Source organism: Solanum verrucosum, unplaced genomic scaffold (assembly GCF_900185275.1).
Source record: "Solanum verrucosum unplaced genomic scaffold, falcon-dt-bn FXZP01000049.1, whole genome shotgun sequence".
Taxonomy (NCBI): Eukaryota; Viridiplantae; Streptophyta; class Magnoliopsida; order Solanales; family Solanaceae; genus Solanum; species Solanum verrucosum.
This window is the reverse complement of record NW_026020221.1, coordinates 1,666,225-1,682,230: the sequence shown is the minus strand read 5'-3', so window position 1 is coordinate 1,682,230 and position 16,006 is coordinate 1,666,225. Positions and strand designations below refer to the sequence as shown.

General features: G+C 30.7%; 2 protein-coding genes across 2 annotated transcripts in view; both read left to right on the top strand.

Moving 5' to 3' along the window:
* Positions 1 to 16,006, top strand: part of LOC125831618 (E3 ubiquitin-protein ligase BOI-like) — a 236,953-nt gene that overhangs the window by 35,819 nt on the left and 185,128 nt on the right. The window lies entirely within an intron of this gene.
* Positions 12,685 to 14,140, top strand: LOC125831616 (uncharacterized). The gene has a single exon (XM_049510783.1). The coding sequence runs from the start codon at positions 12,766 to 12,768 to the stop codon at positions 13,846 to 13,848; it is 1,083 nt and encodes a 360-aa protein (XP_049366740.1). The 5' UTR covers positions 12,685 to 12,765; the 3' UTR covers positions 13,849 to 14,140.

Sequence of the window (16,006 nt, the reverse complement as noted above, 5' to 3'; positions counted from 1 at the left end):
GGAGTTTATATAATATATAATATCATAATAAACTCTCTTTTATTAAATAGTAGAAATAAATATAATATATATATATATAATAATATAATATAATAATTCTATTATTATATAAGAGGGAGTTTATGATGGGACATTGTGATGTCCAATCATAAACTCCCTATATAATATATAATATATAATATAATAAATCATTTTTTCTACTATATAATATATATAATATATTTTTATTTTTCTACTATATAATAAAAGAGAGTTTATATAATATATAATATCATAATAAACTCCCTTTTATTATATAGTAGAAATAAATATAATATATATATAATATAATATAATAAATCATTTACAAATGACTTAAAATATTTAATATTTAAAAGATATATAATAAAATAGGTTGACTCTCAAAATTCTATCCGGGTCACATATATTGGGACAGAAAAAATAACATATATCATTTCAAAATTACCAAAAATTCTATTTTTATATAAGAGGGAGTTTATGATGGGACATTGTGATGTCCACTCATAAACTCCCTATATAATATATAATATATAATATCATAAATCATTTTTTCTACTATATAATATATATAATATATTTTTATTTTTCAACTATATAATAAAAGGGAGTTTATATAATATATAATATCATAATAAACTCCCTTTTATTATATAGTAGAAATAAATATAATATATATATAATATAATATAATATATAATAATATAATATAATAAATCATTTACAAATGACTTAAAATATTTAATATTTAAAAGTTATATAATAAAATAGGTTGACTCTCAAAATTCTATCCGGGTCACATATATTGGGACAGAAAACAACATATATCATTTCAAAATTACCAAAAAAGTATTATAAATAATAATAATTAACAACTTAAAATATTTGAAAGACATTTTAAAAGGGTTAATTTTGTAAGTTTATCTATATCACATAAATTAGGACAAAGTGACCAACAATGTAAGTTATTTGAAAGTTACATAAAAATATTATAAATCACAATAATTAATAACTTAGAACTTCTTTTTTTTTAAATGCAAATTTGGATGACTCTTCAAATTTCATTTGTGTCACATAAATTGAGACAACAAAAATAACATATATTGAGTCCATTTTAATTTATTTGTCTTAATTTTTTTTTATATTTTAAAATTGCGTAAAAATACTATAGATCATGATAATTGACAACATAAAATATTTCAAAAATAAATACATATAAAAAATTCGATTAATTCTTGAAATTAATCTATCGTTAAAAATTATGTATAAAATACAATAAATCGTGATTTTGACCACTTAAAATATTTATTAAAAAAACATAAAAAATAAATTGACTGATTCTTAAAATTAATCTATCAATGTCACATAAAATGAGACAAAAGTAGTAATATGTATTGTTTAATGTGAAATCATTGAAAACTATGTAAAATGTATTATAAATCTTAACAATTAACAACATTTGATTGAATCTTGAAATTTTATCAATGCTACATACATTGAGACAAGTGGAGTAATATATATTAAGTATTTAAAAATTACGTACAACCATATTGCTTTCTGTAGGCTTCAATTATCGTGGTCATTTTTTAGGCTGATACAAGTTTTGTACCTTTTTTTTTTAATATTATAAATCGCAATAATTAATAATTTAAAATATTTTTAAAAATATATTAAAAATTTAGTTGGTTTCGGCAATTTTATTTATACTATATAAAATGGGACAAAGGAAGCAACATATATCATTTACAAATGACTTAAAAAACATTAAAAATTACAATAATTACCAATTTGAAATATTTAGAAGCTATATAATAAAATAGGTTCACTCTCAGAATTCTTTCAGGCTCACATATATTGGGACAGAAAAAATAACACATATCATTTTAAAATTACCAAAAAAGTATTATAAATAATAATAATTAATAACTTAAAATATCTGAAAGACGTTTTAAAAAGGTTAATTCTGTAATTTTATCCATATCACATAAATTAGGACAAAGTGACCAGTAATGTTGGTTATTTGAAAGTTACATCAAAATATTATAAATCACAATAATTAATAACTTAAAACATTTTTTAAAAAAAAATTAAAATTTGGATGACTTTCCAAATTTTATTTGTGTAACATAAATTGAGACAACAAAAATAACATATATTGGGTCCATTTTAATTTATTTGTCTTATTTTTTTTTTGGGCTTTTTATATTTAAAAAATGCGTAAAAATACTATAAATCATGATAATTGACAACATAAAATATGTTTTGAAAAAAAAAATACAAAAAATTCCACTCATTCTTTAAGTGAATCTAATTCTATAAATCATGATAATTGACAACATAAAATATTTCAAAAATGTTGTATGTGGGTAGTCTTATTGTGCCTTGAATAGCGTCAAAGAAAGTACAAGTTTGTGATAAAAAAACTTATTCCTTTATCCACGCAAACAATAGCTTCAAAATCTCCATTATTAACCCCAAAACATACCATTTATATTATTGGGCCTGTGCCCGTGCTTAGCACGGGCAACATTACCTAGTTTAAATAGAGATGTGAATTTTAAATTGTAGTTTTATAGTTTTGATTAAAACACACAATATTAATGGATTAAGATGTTAAGATTAAAATAATAAATTCAAAAATAATTTATATTTTGCTAATAATAGAAAATTAAAAAAGAATTGAATGTCAATATCACTTTTTGTGTATTAATTATATTCAATTAACAATTGACAATTGATTTATCTATCTAGATTCCAGAATAATTCATGTTGCATATTTGAATAAAATATGACACTATTTAATAAAGTGTAAATTGATTATACATATTTTTTATATAAAAAAAGTACAATTACATCAAATTAATTAGACATAATTTCTAAATTTTTCATAACTTCAATTTATTTAAATTATATTTATAAATTAAAAATTAAGATCTTGTAAAATTAAATTGATTGAAAGATTAAATCTCTAATTAAGCTAGCTCGATAAATGCATTATTCGATAGAAGAGGTCTGAGTCGTATAACATGAATTCTCAACACAACATATGTACGCTTCACCTCATTTCAGATAAAATGTATCACCTCAATTGTTCTTACATTGTTGTATCATTTTGTCTTGAGAAGTAATTATAACTATTAAGTTAATTATGGCAACACTATTTTGATACTCAAAACATAATATTTATTTAGTTATAAAATTTTATTTTAAATTACTTCTTATGGATAAAAGGTTACTAGTGCTTCAACAAGTTTCAACATGATCGTGAATTGTTTTAATAATTAACTATAAAATTTTACTACAGCAAAAAATATATGATAATATTTTTCATATGCGACAACTTTTATAACTTGAAAAAAAATATTTAGCTATAATTTTTTTAAAAATAATTTATTGTGGCTACAAGGTTATTATTATTACGATAACTTCAAACTCGTGGTAAAAATTAATAATTAGATATAAGCTTTTATTATATAAGAAAATCATGATTATTTCATTTAATTATTTCCATAATATTTTATAACTTGAAGCTAAATTAGTTATTTAGCTACAAATATTTCTTCAAATAAGTTTTTGTGGCTAAAAGGTTATTACTGCTACGGTAAATTTAAATTTGTGGCAAAAATAATAATTAGTTACAAAATTTTACTATAGCAAAAAGTGTAAGACTATTTCATTTAACTATTGTCCCGTCTTTTTTTAACTTGAAGCAAAATTATTTATTTAGCTACAGTATTTTGTTTCAAATAACTTATTATGTCTAAAAGGTTACTATTGCTACAATTACTTTTATTGCGTAGCAAAAAGATTATAATAGCTATTAAATTTGATTGTAGCAGTAAAATTATAGCTATTTTGATAATTATTGCCACGATTGTTAGCAATTATAGCAAATATAAGGATTTAGCTTTGTCAACTTAATATTTGTGGCTAAGAAATTTGATGGTTTTTTTAGATAGCCACGAAATTTGAATTGTTATGGCTATTACTAAGTAATAGCTATGATTTTCAAATTCATAGCTTAGATTTCGTAGCAATAAGTATGTTTTCTTGAAGTGAGTATTGAGCACCGATATGGGGGAGAGTTCAGACAACTCACAGCCCCCATAAACCATGTAGTCATCATGGGTAGAAAAGGGTCATACTTTTTAGATATTCCTTAGTGTTTTTTAGCATAGACCAGTGGATCCACTTAGTAGTCAGGTTCTATACCCTCGGCAAGGTATATGACAACTCTGGCAGTGTGAGGCAAAACGTTGTATCATCACAATAGCTATTAAATGATGGTTGTCGATTAGAGAAACTCCCACAGAAGTAATAGTATTCTTATATACATAGTTTAATTGTATTTTTACATACATTTTAGAGTTATAATTGTATTTTTGCATACATACAGAGTATTATTGTATTTTCAAAATACATAGAATTGATATCCATGTTTAAAACAACTTTTCTTTATATTGCACCTGTTTTAAACTGCTTTATATTGAAATGAATTCATTTAAGTTGAGTTGAGTTGAGCCAGGTAAGTTCTTCAGTTCCTTTCAAGCTTATGTCTTGTTTTAGAATTCCCGTCGCATATACGTACATTCAAATACTGATGCCATTTGGCCTGCATCTTTTTATGATACAGACACAGGTAACCAGGACCAGCATCCAGCGCATCGTTGATTCTAGTTGATCTCCAGAGTTTGTTGGTGAGCCTCATTGCTTTCGAAGGATCCCTTTTTATTGCTTTTCAATATTTAGTTCATTAGGATGTCGTGGGTCTTGTCCCAACATCCATCTCAATTATTAGAGGCTTCATAGATAAACAGTCAGTTAGTTCATTTGTCTTTATCTTGTTATTGACTTATGTTCAGTTTTGAGTTGCCATTTTGGCTAAGTTAGGTGTTTATTTCTAAAACATAATGAGTTTAGTTTGAGACAGCTGAGTTATCTTGCATTTGGATTCTCTTCTTAATGCTTAAAAGTCTTTCGCTGAGTAAGTAAGCCAGGCCAATGGTTCGCTTGGGGCCAGCAATGGTTCTCGAGTGTCAGTTCCGCCCAGGGTGTAGGCTCGGGGCGTGACAATGAAAATTTATAAAAATACAATTTATAACATAATAATTTAAATACAAGATAATAATACAATACATAACATAATAATTTTAAAAATAAAAACAATAATTTAGTAATCCGGTAGGTTGTTTTCAGATTTAACAATATTCGAAAAAAATTAGTGTATGATCCAAAGAATTATTGTGCTTGTAATTGCGGTTTTGCTTGTTGATTTCTTTTCTCAATTATTCGTAGTTGTTCTTTAAAATTTTAGAATAAATAATTAGATAAAGAATTTGAAAAATTAAATTATATTATATTACATGAAAATCATATAAGGTGATTATTTTGAGGGAAAAAAAGAAGAAAGAACGGATTCATATTATGAAATAAGAAAGTGAAATAGTAATAATGCTATAATATTGAGGAGAGAGAAAATGATTCTTTTTTAGAGAGTAAAATAGAGAATTGAGTTGGAGTTGATTGTCTGAAAAAAATAAAAAAACTCTATATTTAGAGAGTAAAATAGAGTGTAGGGTTGGAGATGCTCTTAGGGTTGCAATGACTTAGCAATGACTTTACAACAATCAGGCCTCTTAAATTTGTCAATATATTTCATTTAGACATCCAAATTAAGAGTCTGCTTGACATTGTTATTGGAAGGCCAGAATCACTTATTTTGAGAGAAAAACACTTTTGTTGAAAAGTTATGCGTTTAGCAAATATGTAAAAGTGTTTTTAAATAGAAGCAGAAGCAGTTTTTCTGTTTTTGGGATGAAGCTAAAAATTTCTGCAGCAAAAACAAAAAATATTTTTTCTCAAGACTAAAATATCCCTTTCATATATATATATATATATAACAAGATATCTCTTATAAATTAATTAACATATCTCATAATTTTGGTTAAAATTCATTTAAAATTTTTATTTTTTATTTTTATATGATAAATTTATTATTTATATTACGTTTATATATTATTATTTTATAGTTTACATATTATTTCACGTATAATTTTACAGAACTAGAAAAAAGATAATAACAATATTTTTGTAAGATTAGAAAAAGGAGGAAAAATAACAATTAAAGATTTCAACCCTCCAAAAAAAGGTATGATAGTGATTGGAAATTTAAATATGTAGATTTTATTTTAATAAAGATAAAAGTTAATTAACTTTTTTATAATAGATATTTAAAATAGTTTCTTTCTATAAAATAATCTTAATTTTAAAAGTATATTAATAGTTGTCCTTTTTCGTAATTTGATTCTCAAAAAATATTTTTTAAAAAAGATCAGTCAAATACAATTTGCTTATGAAAAACATTTTTCAAATGAATTAGTCAAACACAAATTGTTTTTTTTTCAATAGCATTTTTTTGAAAAGCCATTTAAAAAAAGTATTTCTAAAAATAAGTCGTGTTTTAGTAGCAATGTCAAACAAGCTCTAAGTCATATTTTAATTAAATATCTTAATTACTAATAATGTATCCAAATAATTACAGTTGGTACCCTCCTTCATTAAGACTGGTAATTTTCGCTTAACTGATACTAAATCAATATCATATATTATATTGGCATCATTAAGACTGATAATTTCGCTTAACTGATACTAAATCAATATATATATATATACAACATTTGTATCATTAATGTTTCTTGTTCAGAAATTACTCATTAGTCAATGATACTATAAGAGTACTCATTAGTCAATGGTACCATATGACTATATATACTCTTATAGTATCATTGACTAATGAGTAATTTCTAAACAAGAAACCTTAATGATACCAATACAGTATATATGATACTTATTTAATATCAGTTAAGCGAAATTCATTGGGAGATATATAGTGTAATTATTTAGTGGAATATAAATATAAAGAAGTATATGTTTGTAATTATTTTACTTTTATGAGGTATTTGCTTATTTTCCCCAAAAATATATGTCATGTTATCTCTCTGTTATATGTTTCATTAATTAACATACCACTAAAGTTTGAAAAGAAAAGTAATCATAAATATTTTTTGTTTTTCTAAAATACTAAATAACTTATAACAAATTATATGTTAAAATAACTATTACTACAATATTTTAGAGAGAGGGTAGTCAAATTAATATTGCCCTACTAAAGGTTGTGGTGGATCAGAAAAATATCCTTCTACCCTTAAAAAAAGAAGTTTTAAGTTCACTTGATTTTTCTTTTACGAGGAGTATTTTATCCTTCAAATCAAATTTTCTAATGCGAATTAAGTTAAATTAAATATTTTTGGTATATACTACTGTGCGAAGGAGCTGATGAAACTGTAGGGCATCTATTCTTTCTCTGTCCAGTAGCAACTGATATATGGGGACAAGACAACTACTAAAATGGCAGGGAATCATAAGACCTAGTTGGGACTGGCCAACGGAGCGTGTATGGATGGAACAAATGGAACTCACTCTATCATTTATCGAATGGCCTTAGCTGGATGTATATATTGTTGGGTTATGAAGGGTGAGTAGGACGTCATGCGGAAGCTTGCAATTTGCAAATCATATGATTGATAAATCAGTTAACAAAAACTTATACTAAAAATCAAAATAATTATTATATCAAAACTAATATAAAGAAAAACATTGAAACTTTAGAGAGAATAAATCTCCCCATAAACAAAACTCTTAAACGACTACATTGTGGATTCTCTTGTGTTGTGTTAGAAGAAACAAACCTATATTTATAGAGTCTTAAAACCTTTCCTACTAGAAAAGGAGTCCTAAAAGGAGAGAATAAATCAAATATAAAATAATATTATATTTTCCTTTCAAGAAAAGTAAAAACATTTATAGTAATGTTTTGTTTTTTCTTTAAGGATAAATAAATCTTAAATTATGGTAAGAAAATCAGGGCAAAACCCTAACAAATCTCCCCTTTTGGCTGGATTTTCTTGACAAAACTTGATTCGCCTTCTTCGTATGCTTGATAATCTTGTTCTTCACAATTTTCATGTATCACTGCTGCTTACCATGATTTAAAAATTTATATGAGTTAAAAATTGGAGCCCTGTGTTAAAAGTGATGAATAGGGTTGAAAGTGGAGCTCTTGCGTTAAAAGTAATATGCATGAGTTGAAAGTGGAGCTCATGCGTTAAAAGTAATATGCATGAGTTAAAAGTGGAGCTCATGCGTTAAAAGTAAAGATACATGAGTTAAAAGTGGAGCCCGAGCATTAAAGTTTGCAGGGGTTGAAAGTTGGAGCCCATGCTATAAAATAAGCATGAGTTGAAAATTGATTTTGTTTCAAAGGATGGAGCAGCAGGATATTGTTAAAAATATATTTGAAAATTTTCTCCACATGTAGTAACACAAAAATCTTCATTATCATCACGTTGATTACAAATTGATTTGAAACCATCTTGAGCCTATCTTCAACCTCGATGAACCTGGGTTATTGAACCATTGGATCATTGAACCATGTGCTCTGATACCACTTGTTGGGTTATGAAGGGTGATTAGGGCGTCATGCGGAAGCTTGCAATTTGCAAATCATATGATTGATAAATCAGTTAACAAAAACTTATACTAAAAATCAAAATAATTATTATATCAAAACTAATATAAAGAAAAATATTAAAACTGTTGAGAGATTAAATCTCCCCATAAACAAAACTCTTAAACGACTACATTGTGGATTCTCTTGTGTTGTGTTAGAAGAAACAAACCTATATTTATAGAGTCCTAAAACCTTTCCTACTAGAAAAGGAGTCCTAAAAGGAGAGAATAAATCAAATATAAATAAGTAAAAACATTTATAGTAATGTTTTGTTTTTTCTTTAAGGATAAATAAATCTTAAATTATGGTAAGAAAATCAGGGCAAAACCCTAACATATATCAGGAGCGGAACCAAGTCATATTTCAAGGAAAGAAATGAACGTTGTCTACAATTGTGAGATTGATAATCCAAGATATATACTACTGTGTTTTCAAGAAGCCTAAATTAGCTAGAGTTTTGTCCAAGCTTAATTTCTATCCTTGCTAGAGTTAAGATAGGTAGTAAAGGAGTAAGGATGCTCACTCAGAACTGGGACTATGTCCAGTGACTGATTGTTTTTAGTTACTTGAGCGTGAGTTCTCACTTTGGTAATAAAATTTTCATAATTACCAAAAAAAAAAAAAAAATTGGTATAAATTCAAATTCTATAATGGGTATCAAACATGGGTGAAAAACAAAAATAAAGTACTCTGTTCTTTAGATTGACACATTCGAGGAAATTCAATTCTTGAAAACATCGATGTTGTTTAATTTGGATATGTGATTTCATGAATATTTTATTTCAAATTTGTATTATTATTATTATATTATTTTCACATTTTGAATAAACTTCCCCTTGGATATCAAATTACACGAGATATTTCAACTTGTATGTCATAGTTAAATTTTTGCAAAAGAAAACCTACTTTTATTACACGGATACAAGTAATATATCAACGTATGTTGTGTCTATGTCATTTGTATTTCGTGTGTATATCACTCTGCACATACAGTTACATACATATGACACAAAATGTTATACATACAAATGTATATATAAAGAGAAGAAATTGTAAAAGCAAAGCCACGGAAGAGAACTCCGACGAAGAAGAAAACTCCGGTGAAGAAAATAACTGACATACATAACCATTTTATTTTTTTATAGCAAAAGTCGGACCATTTTCACATCGATCTAGGATTTGTGTGAAAGAGAAACTTAAAAATAAAATAAATTTCAAAATCTCTAATCTTGTGGAATTTGTTGAATGTTATATATTTATATATATAGATCAGGGGTAGGGGAGGAAAAATGAGGAGGAGATTAGGCCACTAGGAAATCTAACTCTCACAAATAAGATAAAAAAAATGCAGGTACTCAATCATTTAAGCTTCAAGATTTTCCGGGAAATAGTATTGTTAGTTACGATTAACATGAATTTATTTAAGAAACTTACATAAATCCCACGGTCAATTTAGAAGCTAACTACTTAGTTAGACTCTAATTTGCAATACTACGAATTTTATTAGATAGTGTGTCCAGATATGTACAAATACATCCAGATATATGTATCTTGAGATACATGGAGTCAAAATTAGGTGTAATCTGTTATGGATACACTGTATCCAAGTGGATTCACTGGTATTTGAGATGCATAACAAATCTTGTTCATCAGTCTCTTGTGTATCTGATATCCCAGATACATGTGAATCACACAAAATACATACAGATACATGTATCTAGTGTGATTCGCATGTATCTGAGATACATAACAAATCTCGCGCGCTTCCCTTTTCATCCCGCTCAGCTCTCTCTCTATTTTAGTGTATATGATAGCAAAAATACATGTATCTAGATGTATTTTTCTGTCACGACCCAGACCGTCGTGATTGGCACCCACACTAACCCTCCGGTGGGAGAAGCGTTACTACAACCCAATTACCCAAACTAACGAAAACTAAGTATTTAAAGATACGGAAACAGGTTTAAATGTCTAAAGGAAAAATAAAGAGTTCCCATAAACTCCGAAAGTCTAACAAAACAATTGCGGAAATAATGCTTAGAACCTGAAAGTCAATGTACCAAAACACCTACTAACGACAAGTCTAAGAAAATGGGTGCATCCCCAAACTAAACATAAGAATATCTAAAGTACTAGTCTCAGTCCAAATAGAAATGGACTAAACATAACGAGAATCATGGCAGCCTGGAAAAACTGGCTCACCCTTGAATTCGATGGATCACTGATCTCCTAGACGAGGTTTGTCAATAGCTGCCTGAAGATACCCTATACTCAACAAAGAAAGAGCAAGTGCAGTATCAGTACACAACCACAGTGTACTGGTAGGATCACGCGGTTATTCCAATAAGTGAAACATATACAAGTAATCACAACATAATAAAACAGGCATACACCGAACATATACAATATTAGTCATAAATTCAAGATCAATGTACAATTCCACATTCTCAATAATACATTTATATGACAAGTCAATAGTCCTCTCATGGAACCCATACCCAAACTGTTAGTGTGCCAGATCGTGACACCCGTTTCAATATGTATGTTGGTACGTGACATCCAATCCCAGTTAGTGTGTCGGAACGTGACACTCGTTCCATTCAACAAGCCACAGTCACAATAACAATGTACATTCTTATAATCATACAATCAAGTGTTGATTCATGACATACAATCATTCGTTCATACTCATTTATGATTAGTGTGATCAATAGTGCAATATTCGCATACATACATGCATTATAATGGAGCAATTACTAACACACATCACACAAATACGAAATCACAATCATCACCTACCTTGAACAAAGTTTGAACCTTCCTAAGAAACTTGATCCTTCCATTCCGAATTCTTTTCGCTTTTTCTTGGTCTACGAACAATTAATATAATGCGAGGATCAATAAACGAAGGTCTAATTATCCGGATTATAACAAACTCAATAACCCAAAACCAAACCCATGATCCTAAGGTGCAACTAGGCTTTTTTCCACCATCCAATTCAGTCCAAACACCCTCCCCCAATAATTAATAACCAATAATCTAAGTTCTACGAATCGAAAATGGATTAGGGGAGTAAGAATCTTACCTTTTGCACCAAAAGCAGTGGAAAACAATCAAGAAATAGCCTAGGGTCGTCTCCTAACTCTTAAGAACGAAGTCTGAAGAATAATGACGTTTTTGGGGTTTATTTTCGACTTAAGTCACGTTTGTCTCCTGCTACAGTTGCCCCGCCCTGGCGGGAATAATTCAGCCCTGGCGGCTTGCACGGAAACAGAGAGTCGAATTAAGAGTTTCAAATCCCCATTTCACAACACACCTTCATCTCATGACACTCAGAAACTACCCGCTCACGCTAAGATCAGTTTCGGGAGTTCTACTCGCTCGAATTCGATTCCGTAAAGTCGTACGGATTCCTTAACCTCTTAGCTATCCACTCATGTAATCAAATCCATTATTAGATATCTCATTCACTACCAGATCTTCCTAGACCTCACTGACTCCAATTTCATCCAAATCTGGACTAGGCTAGGAATTCTCAAGTTACTACCAAAAAGTTTTCCGGCCCAAAATTTTTTCCCATTGGTTTTTCTATAATGACGGAAACATGTCGTTACATTTTCTTTATATATGGTAGAATTTTTTTAATTAGTGATAATATACGTAATGTTTTGAAAGGATAAATACTAATAATATATACGATAGTTTTTTTTTTTTTTTTTAACCGTGGTTTCCGGGTGTCGCTTTGCAAACCCGACTAGCTGTACCCACCGGGTCCCGCTGTTTCAAGGCGGGTGCACCACGGTTAGTTCCACGGGGCCCTGAAGACGCGGCCGATTTGTAATGCCTCCAGTGGCCCTGTTGGGGCTCTAACTGGCGACCTGAAGGACTTTGTCCTCAGGCCTTTACCAGCTGAGCTACCCCTCAGGGTTAATATATACGATAGTGATTATATGTGTGTGTAGTTTCTCTCATTTCGGTATATCTTTGTAGAAGTCCCATTTGCCATTTCTTGCTCAAAATTAGCTTTAGGCCCAATGTTTAAAGCCCAATCAACATCCCGTCAACATAGCATCTACAGACTCAGCTTTTTACCAGAGCTTCTCTGCTTCACAATCTTGGTAAGGCAAGTATCCCCCCATAAACGAAAAGCTTCCATTTTACCTACAGAGAGAAAACGATGAAGCTCTCACTGAAACTCCAAGAGCAATCTCAAACCCAGAATCACCAAAAACAATCACAAACTCACCCACTTCTCCTCCGTGCCAAAATCCCCATTTCCATTTTCAATCTTCCTTTCCTTTCTTGCTTTTCCACCACCACCCACCACCCTTCTGATCTCTCGCTTTCTCTTGCCACCAATTTCCCTTCTGGACCTACCCTTAAACTCGCCTACTCCACTGCATCAACCCCCACCACTCCCAGCTCCACCACCCCAATCGCCCCTCCTTTAACTCTGACGCTCAAATCTGGAATTGGGGTTTTTGGGTCTCCCAAGAACTCACCTTTAGTCATTTCTGCTAACTTTTCCTTCTCCCCTTTGAATTCTAATCAAAATCCCACTTTTACCCTTCTCTTCAAACCCCAATTGGGTTCCTTTTCGCTTCGTAAAAGCACTACTTCTGATCTGAATTCTAGTTCTAGTGCTGTGGGTAAGCAGAATGGTGATGGGAATTCATTTGGTTTTGTTCCTTTGGAGAGGCCATCGAGTTTTAAGGAATTCTCGATGGAGGATTATGCGAAAGATTCTGTCTTTAAGGGGATTGCTGTAATGGCGAAGACGGAAATGCCTTTGACTAATAAGGTTATGATGGATTGCCGTTGGGGTGTGAATTTCCCCAAGGATTTGGGAAGCAGGATGCCGTTTTTAAGTGTGAATAAGATCGGGATTAAGAGAGTTGAGGAAGTTAAGGAGGTGAAGGAGAAGAAGGATGAGAATTCGGGAGAAACGGAGTTGCTGAAAGGTATGTGTTTTTGGATGAAAAACGAGTTGGAGATGCTGCAGAGAGAGAATAGAGAGATGAAACATAGGTTGGAGGAAATGAAGATGGGGAATGGTGTTAGGAAGGGTGTTGGTGAGGCAGAGTTTGTAGGTGTGCAGGTGATTGAGAATTCAGGGGGATTTGAGCAGTGGAGGAATAAGAGGAATAGTGGGGGAGAGAATCCGAAGAAAGAGGTGAAGAAGAACTCCTCCAACGGGAATCGAGCTAGTGATGTTGAGAGTGAGTTGCAGAAAGCTATTAGGGCTGCTTCTTCATCTTGAGGTTCGAACTGTCTGCTAATTACCTCGAGTAAATAGTTAAAGAATACTTCCTTTCTTAGTATGCAATGTATATATGAATGAGCTTGCTGTAACATAAGTGTGATACCTATCTCCTTAAGGAGGGTTAGATTGATGAAGAATTTGAAGTTTTACTTCTCCAGACTATAGAGAAGGCTTCAGGTCCTCCCTCGCGAGCATTCTAATGTTAGCTTATCTTTATTCCTTTATCTAACTGGGAAATTATTGTTCAAGTAGTGTTTGGAATAGTTTATAGATTTCAATTGCTTTGCAACTGAAACTTGTTCTTTGCACTATAGTTCTATTTCAGAATCGGACAGGAGAATGAGGAACACAATAGAAAATGTTGAGCTTCATTTTCTTTTATTCCTTACTGGAGAGCAATCTTACATTATAATTAATGTTTCCTTACCTTGCATTTAAGTAATTTCTCTGCGAAATGCAGATAGTATCTCTTTTCTCATTTTGTAATAAATAGAGATGACTATGATTTGTTCAAAGAATAAATAGGGATGACTGTGATTTGCTTCTTTGATCATTCAGTTTATCAGTTACATAAAGCTTTCATCATGTTTATGTTTCTATCAACAAAAAGTAACACCTTGCCCTTTCAATAGCAAAGAAGATTAGGAGTTTCATTTCTGGCTTATATGTACTATGTTAATGCAACAAAGATACTTCATAGCAGGTTGTTTTTGGTAAAAATGGTCTTTATGTGGTACTTCATTCCCCTTAGCCGCTACTAGCTTCCTCCTTTTAATCCTTTTCGACTTTCCCCTTCCCTTGCTCTGTGAATGGGCAGGTGCTAAACTCCATCCGAAGTCTCAAGTAACCGTGGTCAGCCGTCTGGAGCATCCCTTAGCTAATTACATGAGTACATCTCCACCCTACTGAGCAACCAATCTTCACTAGTGGCACCAAATTCCCCTCTCAAATAATTGTCTTTTTTTTTTTAAATTTCCCACCCGGTGTCCGGTACCCACATTGGAGCCGGACTATATCTGGATTCGCGCCGGGAAGTCCCTCTCAAATAATTGTCACGGTTGATATGTAGTGCATATATGATGGCTCATTGAGAAAAATATGACTCATTATTATGAGTAACGGGAGTTTCAGATGTGCAAAGATTGCAAGAATGATCTTTAAGACTATCCAAATACCAATGCTCAACAGTCAGTACTGAGTACTGTGGAGTAAAGTGTTTACTTTATTTAAATTTAGCACTCATGGCTGCATTTTTTTTAAAAGATGAAAGACTCCTAAGCACCTGTGTGTCCATACATATTTTTATTCAAAAAACCGTCTGGTTATACATTTGAAGTTTCAAGTTTGAAAAAATGGTTTTGACAAGTTTTTCAAGTGATTTTTTTTTTCTATTCACAAAGTATCAACTTCTTTTCAAGTTAAATGCATGTCTAAACACAACTCAATTTCCAATTACTTCTTTTTTTTTAAAAAAAATAATCAAATATACTGGACCTTTTTCTTCATCTATCTACAAATGGTGGGGCAAAGGGGATTGATCCTCTATGGGGGGATTGGTTTTGAGGAAGAAATTGCAGATTTCTTAGAGCTAAAAAGGGCTGGATAAAGATTGGCATTACAACAGGTCAGACTTGGCAGTTTGTTGGGGGCTTGGAAGTGTTCTTTCAGAATTCTGTATATTTCCTCTTCCTCATTTTTATCCACTTCCTCTACCAGAAAAAGGAAGTCTAATCATATTCTTTTGAATTGCTTTGGGAACACACAGTTCCCAATTGTCTGACCTATTTTGAAAGCTAATCTGGCACCCTAATAGATTTTGTCTAGGGGCTCTGTTGCTACCTTTTCTCCTCCTGAATGCTTTTCTTAAGTTTGGCAGGATTGTACTACAGATACTTGTTTTTTTGTGTATAGCTTGGAAGTAATGCTCCTAAATCTGTAATTTGATCAGCATGAAAGGATGGATTGGTGCACGAAGCATCTTGCATTCACGCAGGGCCTGAGAAAGGGTTGTACCTCAAGGGGTGTGATGTGGCTGCTGGGCTTACCCTTTTGATGATGAACCTAATTTCAGGAAATTTCTGTATACTTCAGTTATCGTGAGAATCCTTATTCGACAAGCCCAAGCAACTTAACTTGGAACTTTGGAACGTTTACC

Coding starts and splice junctions, on each gene's coding strand:
- LOC125831616 (XM_049510783.1), top strand. CDS start 12,766: ATGAAGCTCTCACTGAAACTCCAAGAGCAATCTCAAACCCAGAATCAC.